Below are 17,934 nucleotides of genomic sequence, written 5' to 3'. Positions count from 1 at the left end.
AGCAGTTAGGAGCCAGTGGTCCCGGATTGTGAAGGGGATCTCAGATTGGAGAGGTTGCAGGCTGGGCTGACACCTCCCCTCCCCCATGCATGAATTTCATGCACTGGGCCCTCTAGTATAGAATAAAAATGCTTAGTATATAATAATATATAATAATAAAAGAAAAATTTCTCCAAGGAAAAAATAGCAACCCTAAACTTGTATATACATAATTATAAAGCTCCCAGATTCATAAAGCACACTATTTTCAAAGTTTATTTGTTGAATAAATGGAAAAAATTATAGATAAATTATTAGGATTAATAAGAGAGCTGAATGAGTCTACTGAATACAAGACCACTACACAAATGCCATTTCTGTTAAAATCACCTTAAAATATACTTGTGAAATACAATTTTTAAAAAGGATGCCATTTATAATCTCAGCTAAAAATGTAATACTTATAAATTGAAAAAAGATGTGTAGACTCTTAAGATCCTTAAGAAAAAAAAATGATAAAACTGTATTGAATGATATTTAAGAAGAGCTAAATAAATGGATAGGTATACAAGATCTACAGATAAGAAGATTATGCCATAAAGATGTTAATCTTGTTCAAATTAATCTATAGACAATGAAATTCCAATCAAGGTATGACAGAATCATTCATGAAACTTGAGAAACCTAATACAAAATTATCACAAACACAACCAAATCAAAGCAATTTTAAAGAAGGGATTGGAGATACTTGTCCTACCAGATATTAATATTTATTATAATAAAAAGTGAAATGCAAGCTATATTTGGAGTAAGAGATGCATAAGTGACAAAGGATTAATACAAGAATATATAAAAACTCCCTCAAATTAATAAGAAAAACTATATATTTTTAAATCTCAAAAGAAAAAATGAAAGAAAAGCAAAGCCTAGTCATAACTACGTGCTTCACGGAGAAGGAAAGCCAAATGACAAATAGCAAATAAACTTATTTTTAAAATGATCAACTACACAAATAATGAAGGAATTGCAACTTTTAATAATAATCAGATACTCTGTTTTTACGTAAATTGACAAAAGCTTTAAAAATCTCATAAAAGCAAGCATTGGTGAGGTAAGGCCACTGGAACTCTTATTCATGGCTAATGGGAGTGTAAATTGGTGCAACCACTTTGGAGACCAATTTGGTGGGACATCAGAAAGTTGAAAACACTCCAAACCTCCAAACCAATGGTTTCACCCCGAGTTGTGTACACTAGAAATACTAGTACATTTGCCAAAATTGCTAATCATAAGAATGGTCACTGTAGCACTGTTTAGATAATAAATGGCCATCAAATGAAGAATGAATAAACAAATTGTGGCATAGCCTTGTAATGGAATTCTCTATCCCACTGAAAACAAATGAATTGGATCTACACGCAGCGACATAGCTAAACCTCAAAAACATAATATTGAGCTTGTAATTGTATTTACATAAAGTTTAAAAACATGAAATATAATACTATAAGTGATTTCGAATCATGACTGTGTAGCAAACAAATAGAAACATGTACAAATAAATACCACAATCAGGATATTGATTCCCTTTGGGAGAAAAGGGAGAAATGGATTAGAGGTTGTTATGCAAGTGATTTTAAATTTTATCTAATTGCTTAAATTGGGTGAATTTTGAGTGCCTAACATTTTTTATTGTTATAAAAAATTAAAGAGAACAGGAAGGTGGTGGAACAATTAGGCTTGGGTGAACATCATGGGGAAGGTGGGGGTGGGGGTCAGAGAAGGGGGTGAGTGGGTAGGGAGACAATCTCACCTGAAGTAGTCTGGGAGGAGGGCCAAGGTAGAAGAAGAAGTGATTATTAGGTAAATGTATTCCAGAAACGACTATAAATGAAACTACAAAGCTTAAAGTCACATTGGGTGCCGGGAGCTGGTCCATCCTTGCTGTTTCAAGGGACCTGGCGTATATGGCATACTGTTCTTAATATGTTTGCTCACCTTCTTGGCACTATGTGTTTTAACCAAGGTCACCTCTCTGAGAAAGGTTGTTTCCCCAGGTAGGGATTTTCCCCTGAAGTTAGGGAGGGAATAAAACCCCTTAACTAAAAAACCTGCTGGGGTTGGACCCCAGCAATTGGGGAGAATTTTTAGTGCGAAGTCACACTTTCAAAGCAAACAATAAGGACAAAATAGTTTCCATCAGTGTCTTGGAGGGCATGAACTACAGAATAGAATCTAGTAAGTTTCAATTATTTTGTGAGTGACTTTAGAAGAAGGAATGGAGGTTGGCTTACTGAGTTTTCAGATCTACAAAGCTAGGAATGTAACTAATATATTGGACAGAATCATGGTATGTATGTATTTATTTATTTTAAATTTTTTTTGTAAATCCTCACCAGAGGATATTTTCCCAGAGAGGGGGAGAGAGATAGAAACATCAACAATGAGAGAGAATCATTGATCGGCTGCTTCCTGCACACCCCACATTAGGGATCGATCCGGCAACCTAGGCATATGCCCTGATCAGGAATCAAACCATGACCTCCTGGTTCATAGGTCAACGCTCAACCACTGAGCCATGCCAGCTGGGCTCCATTGATTTTTAGAGAGAGTGGAAGAGAGAGGGAAAGACAGAGAGAAACATCGATGTGAGAGAAATACATCAATTGAATGCCTCCCGCACGAGCCCTGATCAGGGCCCAGGCCAGGGAGAAGCCTGCAATCAAGGTACGTGCCCTTGACTGGAATCGAACTCGGGACCCTTTGGTCTGCAGGCCAACACTCTATCCATGGAGACAAACCAGCTAGGACTTGTGAGTGACTTTAGAAGAAGGATTGAAGGCTTGCTTACTGAGTTTTCAGATCTATAAAGCTAGGAATGTAACTAATATATTGACCAGAATCACGAGTTGTAAAAAGGAATGGGTATCCTGGAAGAAGGGCCTGAAAACAAGCATATTATTGCAATGGTTTAAATGTGACAAAATTCACTTAAATTTTGTTTTCACATTATCCAATTACAAGTCTTGATTCAACTTGAGGATTTTGGCACATCACAGTATAAATGTGGCCAACCGTGTGATGTTATTATTGAAAAGAAATTTTAGAAACAGAGTGTCTGACTGGTATTAGCAATTGTTTTAAACAATTGGTTCAAATACTGGGCAATGATACATTATATTAATAAAATAGGAAGATTCCAGTGGAAGGTAACCAGAACGTTGAGAATTCAGGCAGTACTTGGGAGCTATAATGAGGTATCCTCCAAGAACTTGAAAACAGGATTACCCTTTGAGGATTAAACAACAACAACAACAGCAAAATCCATTCATTTAGGTGGAATTAGCCAGCTATTGTGCTAACCAAAGATGCTCTATGCACCCGGGTGACTTCACAGGTGAGTGAAATATAATCTCAGGGAGGTAGAACTAAAATGTAATTATAACAGAGGAAGAAATCTAATCAACAGTAACATTCCTTATCCAGTGAAAGACTGGGTGAATTGACTAGGAGAGAACAGCATGGAGCACGCAAGAATTCTAACTCACATGAGTTTTATTTTACATCGAAAATCAGCAAGTCAGCATTCTAATTTATACTTCTGAGCCTTGCATTTGGATAGCATGATTTGGACAGCATTTCTCACGTGCTGACAAAATTGAGTTTCCAGACCTGAGACTGGAAATATGAGCTGATGTAGCCTTTCCCTGTCATAAGCCTGCCCTTTCCTTGTCATAGAAAAACATGAGGGCACTAAGGATGTTTAGCTGGGAAGAGAGAAGCCAGAAGTGAGACAGATACCCACCCATCTTCAGATGTTTAAAATTCTTCTTGTAGGAGCAGACATTAGATCCTTTGGATTGTTGGGGGTGGGGAGGAAGCACAATTGATAGAAAAAAACAAAGAATAAGATTTCATCTGGCTGAAAGGAGAAACACACTAACTATTTGAACAGTAAACAGCTATCTTTTTGTCAGTTAGGATCCCGTGGTCATACGCAACAGAAAAAGTCTAGATAGCTGTAGTAAAATAATAATGAGATATAAGGTGGCTCACAGATTTGAAGTAAAAGCTGCACTATCTGGCCTTGGAAGGGTGATAGAGGAGCAGGAACCAAAAAGCTGTTTCTTGAGGGCACCATCATCATGATAAAGCACTCTGTGCTGATTTCCCCTCTAGAATTACCGGGAAAGAAATTCTAATTGTTATAACTTGGGTCAGATGTCCCCACTTCTGTTTTCCCTCCTCCCCGGGCAAAGGCAAGGTAGGGAATGTTGACCGAAGGCCCCATCAAGGCTGCATGCAATGGAAAAGGGAAATTTATGAAAGGAAGATTGAGAAGCAGGAAAAATATCAGAAACCTACTATGTCCTCATCTTTGTAAGTGCAGAAGGAAAGGTCACCTATTCGTTAGGAATCCTAGAGAAGAAACCCTCGTGCTAGAAGGAAGTTGGAAATGATGATTTAGAAGGTCCCTTCTAGTTCTATGCTTCTAACAAGAAATTGAGAAGTGGAATTGATTATGGAGACCCAGAGTCATAAGGAAAGACGTGATCATAAAGGAAGGAGGGGATTGAAGGTAACGGTGAAGTGAGCCATAGAGTAGGTATGGTGGTTCAGTGGACTGATCACTGGCATTGGCCATAGAATGTCATGGGCATTGGCATCATGGATGGGTTTTGGACTAGGCAGTTTGATCTGGTAGTTGTTGGTAGAATGAACTAGAGAAAGGCAGGATCAAAGGTAGGGGGTGGTCAGTTGTTGTTTTGAAGGCCTGAGCCAGGGTGACAGCTGCAGGAAGGGAAAAGACGGAGCAGATGAGGAGGCATTTCTATGGCAGTTTCTGCAGAACTCACAGGGCAAGAGGAGCGTGAGAGAAAGGGGTCAGGAGTGACTCCAGGTTTAAAACCTGGAGATTTAGGAAAATGAAAGATGATAACTTCAAATTAAGAGATATTGATTTTGAGGTCCTGAATATCAATTACTATGAGCTTGAAGCTTAGGGAGAACTGTCAAGCCTAAAAATCAGATTTGGGATCCCCTCATGTAGAGATTGCACTTGAGGTTATATGAGTAGATGATTTTCTGTGAGGACAATGTATAATGCAAAGGGGCAATTATGTCTTTTTAGGAGGAAGTAATCACTAAGAACTAGAGTCACTAGAAATCATTAAAGGAATAATGAAACCAGAACTGGCTTTTAAAGGAGCAGAAAGGGAGAAGGAATTCCACTAATAGATATATTTATAACTAGGATTGATTAGGAAATTTAAATATTGGGTTGATCTGAGTGATTGTTGCATTTAAAAATTGGATTGACCTCCACGATTCCTCTAAAAAATGATAATTATTAGTCTGCCACCCATCTGCGCTATGCTATGATTACAGATAGAGGCAAGGAAGAAGTGAGATATGAAATAAGTTAGTAGATGAACACAGGAGAACTACTGACTTGTAGACTTGTGGGTCTGCTGGGATGCTGACTAGAGAGCTGAAAGGATGGACAGTGCTCCTGATGAGACAGTGGGACACATGACAGGCAGAGCTCACAGTCCTAAGATTATGAATTTAATATCCGTGAGACAATGCAATTGGTGAAGGAAACAACAACAACAACAAACCCCCATACCAGTGGCGTCTAGTGGAAATGTGGAAATGGGTTTCAGGGAATGTCGATATATACCATGTATTTATTATGTCCAATAGATATTATAAATAAGATAATATTTGTTAGAAATATATATATATATTAGATTGGATGAAAATCAGTAGCATATTCACCCAATTTATTTCCAGAGGAGTGTGATGAATGGGGCTGTTGGAAATAGCACATAAATCTTGCCCAGAAAGTGGAAATGTATCAGGAATACTTTGTGTTTTGAGCCAGACTAAGTTGATTAATGTTCTGGAAAAAAATGTGGACACATTATTGCTGTCAAAGGCATTACCTGAGAAAGGACACATGCTTGGGCAGTGATTTCACTGGTCACTGGGGGAGTGTGGCATGTTAATGGCCACCAGCAAAAGAACATGTTGACAGCTTGAAGAGGAAACTGAACTGGTTGCTAGCACGGCCTTCAAACATTTCTTCTTTGTAACTTGGAAGAGAGCTTTTATTTCTGAAGTGTGTACATATTTGCTAATTCGGTATTTTGTGGCTTGAGTCCTGTCTCTTTCCTCTGCCCCGTGGGTGTTTATGCCACTTGTTGGCAAAGGCTGTTGAGCTGGGAGGCTGTGTGAGAGGACGCTTGGTGGCCTTGGCCTTTGAAATGGGACCTGGCTCATGAAGGGTCCAAGCATGATGAGGAAGGTCAAGATCAAAGCACACCAGGCACTCCGCACCCACGCCCTTGGGGAAGTACTTTCAGAATATATCATCGTGACATCCAGGAGAAAGGAAGGAATGGGAGGGGTGATGGAAAGTGTAAACTTGCCTGATCACACTGGGGGCTAATAATTAGGGAGGCGAACTAAATGCTGGGGGTGGGGGCATGTAGAAAAAGGAGCAAAGGAAAGCAAAACAACCAAACCCGAGATGACATAGAAGCAAAGAGAAGCAGTGTTATCAAGCCCTGGGCCACTGTCACTTCTGACAGCAGAGTGATGGTTGTCCTTGTCTCAGATTACCTGCATGGCAGGAGGTGTCATCTGCCTTCTTCCATTATTCAGCCTCCTACACACACCTGCTTTGTTTACTAACGCTGGTGTGCAGCCTGGCAGGTCTGCTTTTCCCCGGATTTGCTCCCTCTCCTCTTCATGCCATTCCAAGGATACAGAAATAACCCTTAGAAAAACCCTTTGTGAGAATTCCACTCTGGTCTGCAATTCCCGGAGTTCTGGTCTCCCTGAGTGGGCAAAGGCGGCCTGGCTGCCCCCAAGTCCATGGCTTTGCTGGTGTTGTTTCTTAGATGCCAACTAAACCACAGTGCAGAGTCAAGAGAGACCCATATTAGTGATCCTTCCTCTTTCCCCCACAAAGATCCTTCCCCCTAAGACTGATTCAATTTGTTGGCTCTAGGATAGATCATTTCTAGTCTGAATGGAGGTCTAGTCTGAAAATTAGTGTACTTGTGTACTTACTGAGGATGAGCTAATTATTTTAATTTGCTCCAAAGCTTCTGTCAGGCTGTCTTCAATCTCAGAGTCATCCAAGGAGAAGAGGTCCCCGGCTCGTGAAAGATCTTTTTGTCCCAAGACCAGTCTGAACAGGTGATGCATGGTGATGAGTTTGATGGTCAATGGACTTTGTGTAGGCCCAGGGACATGCGTCCAGTTATCAGAGGTTAGTAAGGCAAAAACATGTAGCAGGAGGTATGCTTTGTATTCCTTGAAAGATCATTTTTCTCCAGATGTTGAGGTCTTCTTCGACACTCTCTGCAAGAGAAACAAATGACCCAATGTAGCCATTAGTTGAAAAACATGACCTCAGAATGTGAACTTGGTGCCCAGAGAAGGGGAAAAAAAAAACCCTTTGGAAACATGCATCGAGAAGTGATTTTCAACCTTTTGCATCTTGTGGCACACATAGACTAACTACTAAAATTCTGCAGCACACCGAAAAAATGCATTTTTTTCTGATCTTACAAAAAATAGGTATAATTTTGATTCATTCACAATGGATGGCTATTGTTATGTTGGCTGTTGTCATTTTTTTTTCTCCGACAATCTGAGGGAAAAGAGGTCAGTGCCCCTGACTAATGAGCCAGGTATTGAGTGTTTTAAAGTTATTGTGGCACACAGGTTGAAAACCACTGGCATAGAGTAACAGATTCCGGCTTGATATCTTCATATGATATTTCCTTATTTTTTTTGTCTCAAAAGCCCTGGAAAAATTATTAGCTTTATCCAGAATTTAATTTGAGCCGTAAAAAGCAACATAAATGCCACATTTATTTTTTTTCCTTTCTATGTACGGCACTTCTCCTTTCCCCCCATCTAACAGGGAAACAAGTGGATAAGCAGCAAAGATGCCCAGCACTTGATGGAATCCCCACAAACAGATTCCCATGGAAACCAAACAGAAAAGGGCAAGGCAAGGAAAGGAAGAACATAGACCCACTGCCTGGTTTCCTCTCTTTTCCTGGACATGGAAACCAATACTTAGCCTCTTGTCTGGGCGTCTCTGCTATATTAATCGTAGAAGCTGCCCCAACCCTCAGTCCAGAAGATGACCTCAGTGCTTGCCCTATTCTTATACCCTCCCTGAACAAGTAGCTGTGAAATAAAGGACTCTTCCTAGGAGTGTGTGTCCAGATAAATCTGGACAGAGCATGAACTTGAGCATTGAACTTGAAGATAACATTTCACTGCAGGCTGAAGGAGCAGGGTTTTGGGATCAGGCAGTCCTCCCTCTATTCCCACAGTGGACATAATGAAGTCCCACTATACTTCTCACTCAATTAACAGTCCAAAGAGAGTAGGGAAATGGCACCAATTAAAGACCTGACTATTCTCATCAGCTCCCTTCTGGGCCTAATAAAATCACAGACCAATTGCACTGTGGAGATCTTAGCCATTATTTAATGGCCAGGGAGGTTTAATGACTTCACCAAGGCCCCATGGTAACTGTACCAGTGCTGTTTTCCTGATTTCAGGCTGGTGGGCTTTCCCCATGATTTACAGTGGAGTCATCTCGTACATGCAAGTAGCTTACAAATGCAGCCACATGCACAGAGAGTAAGAACTGGCAATGATTCATTTACTACAGGGGTCCTCAAACTACGGCCCGCGGGCCACATGCAAATACAAATACTGTATTTGTTCCCGTTTTGTTTTTTTACTTCAAAATAAGATATGTGCAGCGTGCATAGGAATTTGTTCATAGTGTTTTTTTTTTAAACTATAGTCCGGCCCTCCAGCGGTCTGAGGGACAGTGAACTGGCCCCCTGTTTAAAAAGTTTGAGGACCCCTGATTTAATATAAGCAATAGGCAACTCTGACAGTCATTTTACTCTGTATGTGCTTCACAGAATGAGTGTGAAAAGGACTAGGGGAGCCTGTTGCTTCCTGGGCCACCTCAGACATCCCTTCTGAGCTATCACTCTGGGAGCACCTCTCTATGCTGAATGCAACTTTAAAGTTTAAAGACACATACTGTCTATGCAATATGGTCTCTAAACACAAGCCAAATACATTCTCAGTGCTATTCCAAAAGATGCAATTCATAGGCCATTGAAGAGATTCCAAGGGTAATATTGCCTACATGCAACTTTTACACTACCTACCAGCTTTAGAAAAATGACACCCAATATTTACACTGCACGTGTTTGTCTATGCGCCAGGTACTATTCCAGATGCTAAGTAAACATTAACTCATTTAACCTCAATAATAACTATATGAGGATTATACCTTGATAATAACTATATGGCAGGTGAGGAACCCAAGGCATTAAATAACTTGCCCAAGGCACACAGCTAGTAAACTGGGGAGCTTGATTTTGGGCCCAGAGTGCTAAATTCCAAGTTCATAACCATTGTGGCATATTGATTCCTTGTGAGGCTGCTATTAGGAATAAAGGCCCTCAGAGCATTAGTATCATTTGAGGATGACGAGATGGGTAGAGTCTTAAGAAAATGAACTCTTCCCTCCTGCATTGACCCTGCATCCCTGCCCATCTGTGCTCTGGGGTTTAGGCCAACCAGGGAGCAAGAGAGTCACGAGGGAGAGAAGCCTAGAGGAAGAGAAATGAAGGAGAGTCGTAGAGAAGGTTTAGGGAGGGGCATAAAGAAAGAGGGGTGAGGGTCCTACAGAGAAGTTTGCACCCTGGCTAATGTGGAAAGGTGAATTACAAGATCTACAAGAAAAAATAGAAAAATTGGGATAGTTTTCCCCCTGAATTTTCTCCTTAACACAGTCTGTGCCCCCCACCCCCTTAGACACTTATAGTGACAGGGTCTCAGAGAAATAATATTCAGGAAAGTAAGACATTGGATGGAAATGACTTTACCTTGACCAGTCAGCTTCTTGGTCAATATCTGGCATTTCCTGAATCAGATTCAGCTGCCCCACACATCAGAGGCGGAGCTCTGAGAAGGAGCAGAAATACCAGTGGGGGGAGAGGAGCACCCACAGTGACAGCTGGCGCGGAGTCCCATTCACGCTCCCACCTTCAGCTGTTACTCTTGAATGTCCATCATGTGCCAAACATTACTGTGCAGCACACAGCTGCACATGAAAACGTTCACACATCCAGGGTGGGGAAGGGACGGATGAGACTTATACCCAACGTTCTACAACACAGGATGGCCCAGAGAAAAGATTCCTGTGTACTGTAAACATTTAGGGAAGTACAAGGGAGAGGGAGATCTGTCCTAGGGAACGATGATAAGCAATGGCTTTGTGGAGGAAGTGGCGTTTGAGCCAAACCTTTTAGAATATGCTTCATTCAATGCATGTGTCCTGTGTACACACTAAGTCAACTTCTTATCTGAGGTTCAAGTCACAGACTGGGCACTCAGTGGTTATGGAACTTTTGGCTCATGCTTTTCCCTTCCTTGAGCCTCAGTTTCTTGATCTGCAAAATGGGGCTAATACATGCCTAGTCTATCTCATCTCGTTATTTTGAAGATCAAAGCTGCTAACACTTAAGAGTTCGTTGTAAAATAACGACACCAACAGTTGATGCTTAGCGAGGGTTATACATGTATCAGGTACTACTCCAAGCACTTCTCCAAAACTGAGTAACTTCATTTTCATGACAGTTCTATGTGATGAGAAACTGATGTTCAGAGAGGAAAATAACCAGCCCAGGGGCACATGGAGAGGAAGCTGCAGAGTGGGGGGGGTTGGGGCTTGGGGGGGGGGCAAGGCACTAGGCCAGCACGACAAAGCCCACTTGGGGCTGTGTACAGTGGTATACACGACCCTGTGTGATCATTATTCAGCTGCCTCCCTTCCCAGCAGTCCTCATTTAAAGTGCATCCCACATGCTACACTACACCATCCTCTCCTGGATAAGGATCAGCAAACACGTTATTTATTTTTCAGCAGCTCGGGTCAATGTTTTGCTCAAGTGTCTGGTCTCTTTGGAACAGCAGAGAAAGTCAGTGCCAGATCAAGTTCCACCTCATCTTCTGGGAAACCCACTAGCTTTCTCAATGGCATTGCCCAGTGGCCTATTCGCATGCATACAGGTGCACCCACCAGACACACGCAAGCACGCACATGTGCACACACACGCACATATAGGCACACACTCAGATACTTTCTATACACCACGCTCTTTCTTGACACTTTCTTTTCTTAGTTCCCCCATCAACCATGCAGGTAGGTATGATTACCAAAGAGGAAACAGGACTGGGGAGATTAAACATCCTGTCCGAGGTTCTACCCAGAGCCAAGATTCACGTCCAAGTAGGTCAGCCTCCAAATCTCGCACTTTGGGAATTACAAAAAAATCTGGCTTATAAAATTCCCTCTTACTCCCAACTTTCACGCTCATAATTTCTCTTTCTAACATTTCAGGGAGCCTAATCTGAAGTCCACTTTCTCATTATTTAGTATATACTTTTCAGCAGGTATTGGTTGACAAGTCAGATTTCTGTAAGGAGAAATAGACACCACAAAAGGAGAAAAGATTCTGCACCCGCACGACACACGTCCGGGAGTCCCAGCTCTCCCCGCAAACTCAGTTTACCTGCATGCTACTCCCCAAGGCACGCTTGCTCTTACTTAGCTGTTGGTTTGGGCAGGAGGGTTCAGGCAGCGGACTCCCAGGGCACAGCGAGCGGAATCCACTCAGCGCAGTGAACCTGAAGCTGTTCATTGCTGTGCCAGTGCCTGGTGAAAGAATCCCAGGAATGCAGCCCGATGCCACCGGCAGCAGCTCCAGAGCCGGTCAGGTGACAGGCTGCACCTCACCCAGTGGACAGAGAGCTGCCTCTGAGCGAAATGCTGTTTCCTGGGGCGAAACATAAAGCCTGCTCCAGTAGACTTGTTTTTAACAGAGAAAACAAAACTCCCTGTGTTCGTGAAAATCTATACTTTCCCGGGGAAGAACGGGGGGTACTGGGGGGAGAAGCCACGCAGGAAACATGGTTTCAACAGGAACTCAAGCAGGTGACTGGAATGGCTATGGGGAGCCCTTTCACAAAGCCTGGGGAAGAAAGAGTTGTAACTTAATTAACACCTCCCTCTCTCTGGAGATTTCACACTTGGAGTTGGAAACACTGAGCATTTGTCCTGTAGGAGCCACAGCTCCTGAAGAAGCCATCCTCTTGTTCTGCCTCTAGAACAGCGATTTTCACCCTTTTCCATCTCATGGCAACACAAACTAATTATTGGAATTCTGCAGCACACCAAAAAAATGTATTTTTTTTTGATCTGACTAAAAAAAAAAGGTATAATTTTGATTCATTCCCACCAGATGGCTATTGTTGTGCTGGCTGTTGTCAATTTTTTTTGTTTTTATACTTGACAATCTAAGGGAAAAGAGGTCAGTGCCCTTGGCATGGCATGTTTTAAAAATTCTTGCGGCACACGGGGAGACTAATACTGCTGCTCTAGATTAATACTGTTGGAAGTTTAAGAATGCAGGAAGTTGCAAATAAGCGGAACAAACTTACTCCACAAAAATGCACACAGCAGGTTCTCGAATAATGTCCTTTCTTTCAACATCCGTTTTGTTACAATATTGATTACTAAGGAATTCAAGTCCCAGCAGGGAGGCCCCTGTCTGTGTGGAGTATGCAAGTTCTTCCCACGTCCATGTGGGTTTTCGCCCACAGGAAAATGTGGATATGAGGTGAATGGGCTTGTTTACATTGTCCCAGACTGAGTCTATGTGTGTGTGTGTGTGTGTGTGTGTGTGTGTGTGTGTGTGAGAGATAGAGAGAGAGAGAGAGAGAGAGAGAGAGAGAGTGCCCCCCAGTGGAAGGGCATCTGTCCAGGCTGCCTCCTGCCTTGCATGCTGATCTGCTGGGAGGGGCTGCTGCCATGGGGACCCTGAACTGGAACAAACTGTTTGGAAAATAATGATCTGACTTATTTTTATTAATCTTTCTTAAATGTATGTGTAGCTCACATTTATTTCAATGTTTATTATTAGAAGTGTTTTGGGTCTTTATTTCAAGGCTTGGTATGTTTTTGTGACCAGATCTATGCCATAGGAACTTAACCCTTGTGTATAACAATGAGCCCATGGTGAAATTGGTTTTGTTATACCTCATTTTGATGAAAGTTGCCGTTTCCAAGAATCTACCGATGACCTTAAGTGAGGACTTACTGTACCCTCTTGCCCTCACTTTATTTTCTGGAAAATTCTTCATAAAAACCCATTTGGACCAGATATATCAATTTGTACTTTAAATATTGCAGGGAAAATGTTTATCCTGCTTGACATATTGATACTCCAGAGGAGAAAAAGGTACCACAACCCTCTTTTATTGTTTCAACGATTAACTGAATTTTCTGAAAGTGTTTTAAACTGTATAATTCTCTATCCCCATTTTGCCTGTTCCTGTAGTAAGTCTCCTACCCATCAAATCACCTATCTGCTGGTAAAGTGTAGGGGAAGCTGTGCTGTAGATAAATTCAACTGTGTGATCAATAAGATGTGGGTATTGTGGATGTCTTCCCAGAGTGCTACCCAGCAAAGGTGTGTGGAGCCCATAGGCTCCAGACCTCATACAGCTTCCTAGAAATTTGGTGATCAATTATATTTTTATGACATCAACACAGAGAAATGTCCCCTCAAAGAATTTCTTTTATAAAAATGGAGAATCTGGCCATCTGTGAGTAGGTGTATTCTTTTATTAGTAATTCTTTCTGGCTTGAAGATAGTGTTAACATCTCTTCCTTTCATGGATAATCTCTATTGCTTTAGCATTCATTCTTTTTCACCCTCTTCGTTTATAATAGTTCTTATCACTAGATTTTATCCAATTTTCTTACATTTTTAAAAGAGTGTAGGGTCCAGACTTGGACACTATGGGACCCCAGTGAGAAGTGGGAACCTGGATACAATTGAGCTTGGCTATGCCATTGCCTGCAGTGTTAACCTGGGCAGATTAATTAACCTCCCCAAGCCTCAGGTTTCTTATCTGCATGGGTTATTGGGGGGTTTAATGAGATTACATAAAGCATTTAACACAGACCTTGGCAGATAGCAAGCACACAAGAAGTGACAGCAATTATATCCTTAAAAATATTATCCTTATAGGCCATTCTTCTGTTAACTTGTCCCCATGACATCCCTCTTAAAAACTAATGCACCACTGTGCAGGTACCTAACAATGAGTGGACCGTGTTAAAGGTGCCCAGGCATTCCCATTTGTGCCATATTTACATCCTACTTGTATTCTCCCTCGAAATTCAATCTGAGTACATCATGAACTATCGTGAATGTGTCCCTATTGTTTTAGTTTTTTGCAAACTTACCTTGTTCCCTGGTGAGAAAGTCTTACTGTGGCACTATGCCAAACAGTCACAGTGAGGAGGGAGTGTAAAATTCCCTTCAGGACAGCAGAGAGAATGTTCTTTAGGACTTTTCAAAGTGACCTAATAAAAAATTGCTGGCTTACACGAGTAGATTCTGCTACATGGAAATATAGGAAAACTCAGGAAGCCAATTTATGCTGAAGAAATCCTCTAGCATCCATCCCCAGATTCAGATGTTCCCCGGTGTCTTCGCTTCTAGCATAACAATATTTATTCATACCATGCCTTGGACAACACTATTGTGCATTAAAAAAAAATCTCACTTTATTAAAAATCCCCACTGATTAGCATTGACCCACTTGGGTTCTGGAAACTTTCGATAACGTTCTCTGATAGATTTTCCCTTGAAAGAAAGGATTACAGATTCTTTTCAAGGAGCATCTTTTTCACACCATGTGAAAGCACCGCAGGCGTTCCCATGGGAATTGGCCGCATACTTTCAGCCTTTTCCACAAGATGTCCATTGTTCCCTGGGCGGCTCTTGGGTTCCGCTGCCACTACATGTTGCTACACTTCCCTTCCACTGCAGTGTAAAGCAGGGGCTGGGTATTCCACCTGATGCTAAAGAACTGTCCTTGGGCTTGTTGCGAGGACTCATATAGTTCTAAGCTTGTAGGAGGCTTGCCACCATAAGCACACAAAAAATAGGCAAGAGCTCAAAAACCATATTTAAATTGGAATATGTATTGCAACTTGCTGAAACAGAAATAGATAGGAAACATTTTTCTTCATGGAGAATGAGGGAAGCATCTTCAAGGCTAACCAACTTTCTAAACCAAGAATGTGTGATCTGTCATCATAATGTCATAGTGTCTCCACTTTCACCAGTGAAGTTGAACTTTGCAGGTCATATTTGTTCTGGAATTGATAGGCATCTTGTTAAAACTTTTAATTCAAATTTTGTAGGTTTATTTTTCCAGAAAGCATACCCCAACTCTCAAATTACAGGGAAAATTCAATTTTAAATGTATCTTTATTTACACTTAAATTGCATATATCAAATAACTGCATGCCCAATTCCAACAATGCCTTAAGTGTTTTTTTTCTATTCTTTACATTGAAAACATTTGTAAATGTCATGAAATCCAATGATCGATTACTATCGCAATTTGAACAAACAAAATACATACATATTTAAAAGAACAAAAGAGTGGTTAGATTTGATGATGATTTCTAAGATATCCTAAATATCAGTGGGAAAAGTGACAGCAACAACAATCAGTAACGATGACTGTCCTGCTCAGTGGCTGTCATGATGCTACTGAATTTTCGTTGAAAGCCATAGGCAGGGTCAGTCTCTTTGTGGGTTGCAAAATGTTTCTGCAGGTTAACAAAAGCATGAAATGGAAACATGCCTGCACTATTATGGAGTAAAACAAAACTGCACAAAGAAGCACAGTGTTCGGCTCTTGAGACCTAGAGACATGTTATTAATAACCCACAGAGAGGTGGCTTTTTTACCCATAGAACTGGAAAGCGCGCATACAGGCTGACACACAAGTCCCAGTGCGCTTTATCTGCATAAGCAGCCAGCCCCTGGGAGTTCCCCTGCCCAGCTCCGGCAGCCCACCCCTGTCTCACGGAAGCTTCTGGCATTTACTTTAATTAGCTTTTGTTTTTGCTGAACAAAAGGACAGGAGAGAGGATAGCCATACCTCTTAGCACAGGACACTCTGGTCATCATAGGAAAGAGAAGGCAAATACCTGATCTGTAGAGCAGTTCGTCTGGACCCCGGGACCACCATGCTCAGACGCAGCCCGGTAGCCCCTGTCCGGCCCTGGTGACAGCAGCCGCGCTGCCCTGTGCTGCTTGTCAAGGCTGCGGAACACTGGCTTCTCCCCTGGACTCACCGTGCGGAATCGGGCAAATGAGTAACTTCTCCTCCCTCTCCCAAACTTCTGCCTAGAGCTAACAGTTGGCACAGAGCTTTGCTTATTTCTACAGGAGATTTACAGAAGCTTTTCTGAGCAAATCAGTGTTGGAAAGAATTACAAGATTTGCCTAACAACCAGTCATTTAACTTCTGTTAATGAATAACCCACTTTAAGGAATCAAGGAAGTTTTAGGTTAATATCAGATGTGGGCCTTTTTTTTTTTTTTTTTATCAGGCAGGCATCAGGTAAAAAGGCTTGGGGAGGGATGGAGAGAGGAAAGTCGGGAAGGGAGATAGTATTTAAGCGAATTTGATGGAAATAATATACCACGAGAGAAGTAAAATGGCTACGTATGCTATTGATACTGCTGATGAAGCACTGAACTAAAGGAAGCACTAGGGACTTTTCCAAGCTGGTACTGTTCCTCCTTGCACCCGTCCACATTGCTAATTCACTTCCTTTTAGCATCCACATATAGAATCCCTCCTTCCAGGTTTAACACAGGAGGGATCCCTTACCAGCAGTCCTATATCTCCTTACATCCCTCTCTCTCTTTTAAGAAGATTGCTTTTCAACCCCCAAATGCATACATTAATTGGTGGTACCATGGGTAGTTATATCTAGAGGCTCCCTCTCCCCTTTTAAGTGTCTGACATGGGCTTTCTCCCCTTGTTGGTCTGAGGTTTTGCCTACACATAGAGTGATAGACTATTTGTGAGCCATTCTAACCAGCTTTCAGTCAAACTACGTGGGTGCTTGTGGTGGGGGAGAGTAAGGTGTACAACTGGAAATATCAATATTCCTGTGTCATTGGCAACACACTGCTAGCAAATAAATTGCCGGCTCAGTTAAAAGGCATATTCATAAGGTAACGAGGAATTTTTTGTGTGTTTACCACCCAATAGCCACTTATCCTACTTCTGATAAAAATTGCACCCAAATTTCTCTTGGGAAACAATGTTTGGCAGATTTGACCCACATAGACAGATTGGGTCTCAGCTAGTCAGAGAAAGCGCGTTCCCCTGACCATAGTGATTAGTCTAGGGCAGTGTTCGGCAAACCTCAGCTTGCGAGCCACATGTGGCTCTTTGGCCCCTTGAGTGTGGCTCTTCCACAAAATATCACGTGCGGGCGCACACATACAGTGCGATTGAAACTTCATGGCCCATGCGCAGAAGTCAGTTTTTGGCCTGGGCGAGTCTATTTTGAAAAAGTGGCGTTAGAAGAAGTGGGGGGTGTTGAGTCGCAGCGCAGGCGGGCCACAGGATACACAGAGTGGGGGAGGCGTGCATGATTCGTGCACGAGTTGAGTGAGCCAGTCAGTCAGCAGTCTCATTGTGCAGTGGTTAGTGCTAGTCGCGTCCGCAAATCGCACGCAGGAGACAAAAGTACCTACTCGAAGCATAAAGTTACCTGTATTTTTCCAACCAGCTGCAAATCCTACAGGTATTTTTGTCATCAGTTTAAGAATTGTAATTCTTTTGTGTTGGTGGCTTTATTGTTATAAAATAAAACATTCTTTTAGGTGCCCTGTTTGAGATGGCTACAAAGAAGAAGCGAAGAAAAATGGAAGATGAAAACCGTGAATTGAAAGTTGAATGTACCTACCTATATAGTTTAAGTTTAAAAAATTTGGCTCTCAAAAG

The 17,934-nt window shown here is 41.8% G+C and overlaps 1 protein-coding gene across 9 annotated transcripts in view; it reads right to left on the bottom strand.

The window, feature by feature from the left end:
* Positions 1-16,356, bottom strand: part of VEPH1 (ventricular zone expressed PH domain containing 1) — a 209,373-nt gene extending 193,017 nt beyond the window's left edge. For 2 of the 9 annotated variants that reach the window (XM_006753823.2, XM_006753827.2), the window contains exons 1-2: positions 16,069-16,356; positions 7,057-7,350 (exon numbers count right to left, since the gene is read on the bottom strand). In XM_006753823.2, the coding sequence (XP_006753886.1) occupies positions 7,057-7,194 (138 nt within the window). In that variant the 5' untranslated portion in view covers positions 7,195-7,350; positions 16,069-16,356. The other 7 variants (XM_006753826.2, XM_015565578.1, XM_015565560.1 and 4 more) reach the window with 6 other exon arrangements.
* Positions 16,357-17,934: the final 1,578 nt, after the last annotated feature.

This window comes from Myotis davidii, unplaced genomic scaffold, assembly GCF_000327345.1.
Source record: "Myotis davidii unplaced genomic scaffold, ASM32734v1 scaffold570, whole genome shotgun sequence".
Classification (NCBI taxonomy): domain Eukaryota; kingdom Metazoa; phylum Chordata; class Mammalia; order Chiroptera; family Vespertilionidae; genus Myotis; species Myotis davidii.
The sequence above is the reverse complement of the archived record's forward strand: the minus strand, read 5'-3'. Positions and strand labels throughout refer to the sequence as shown.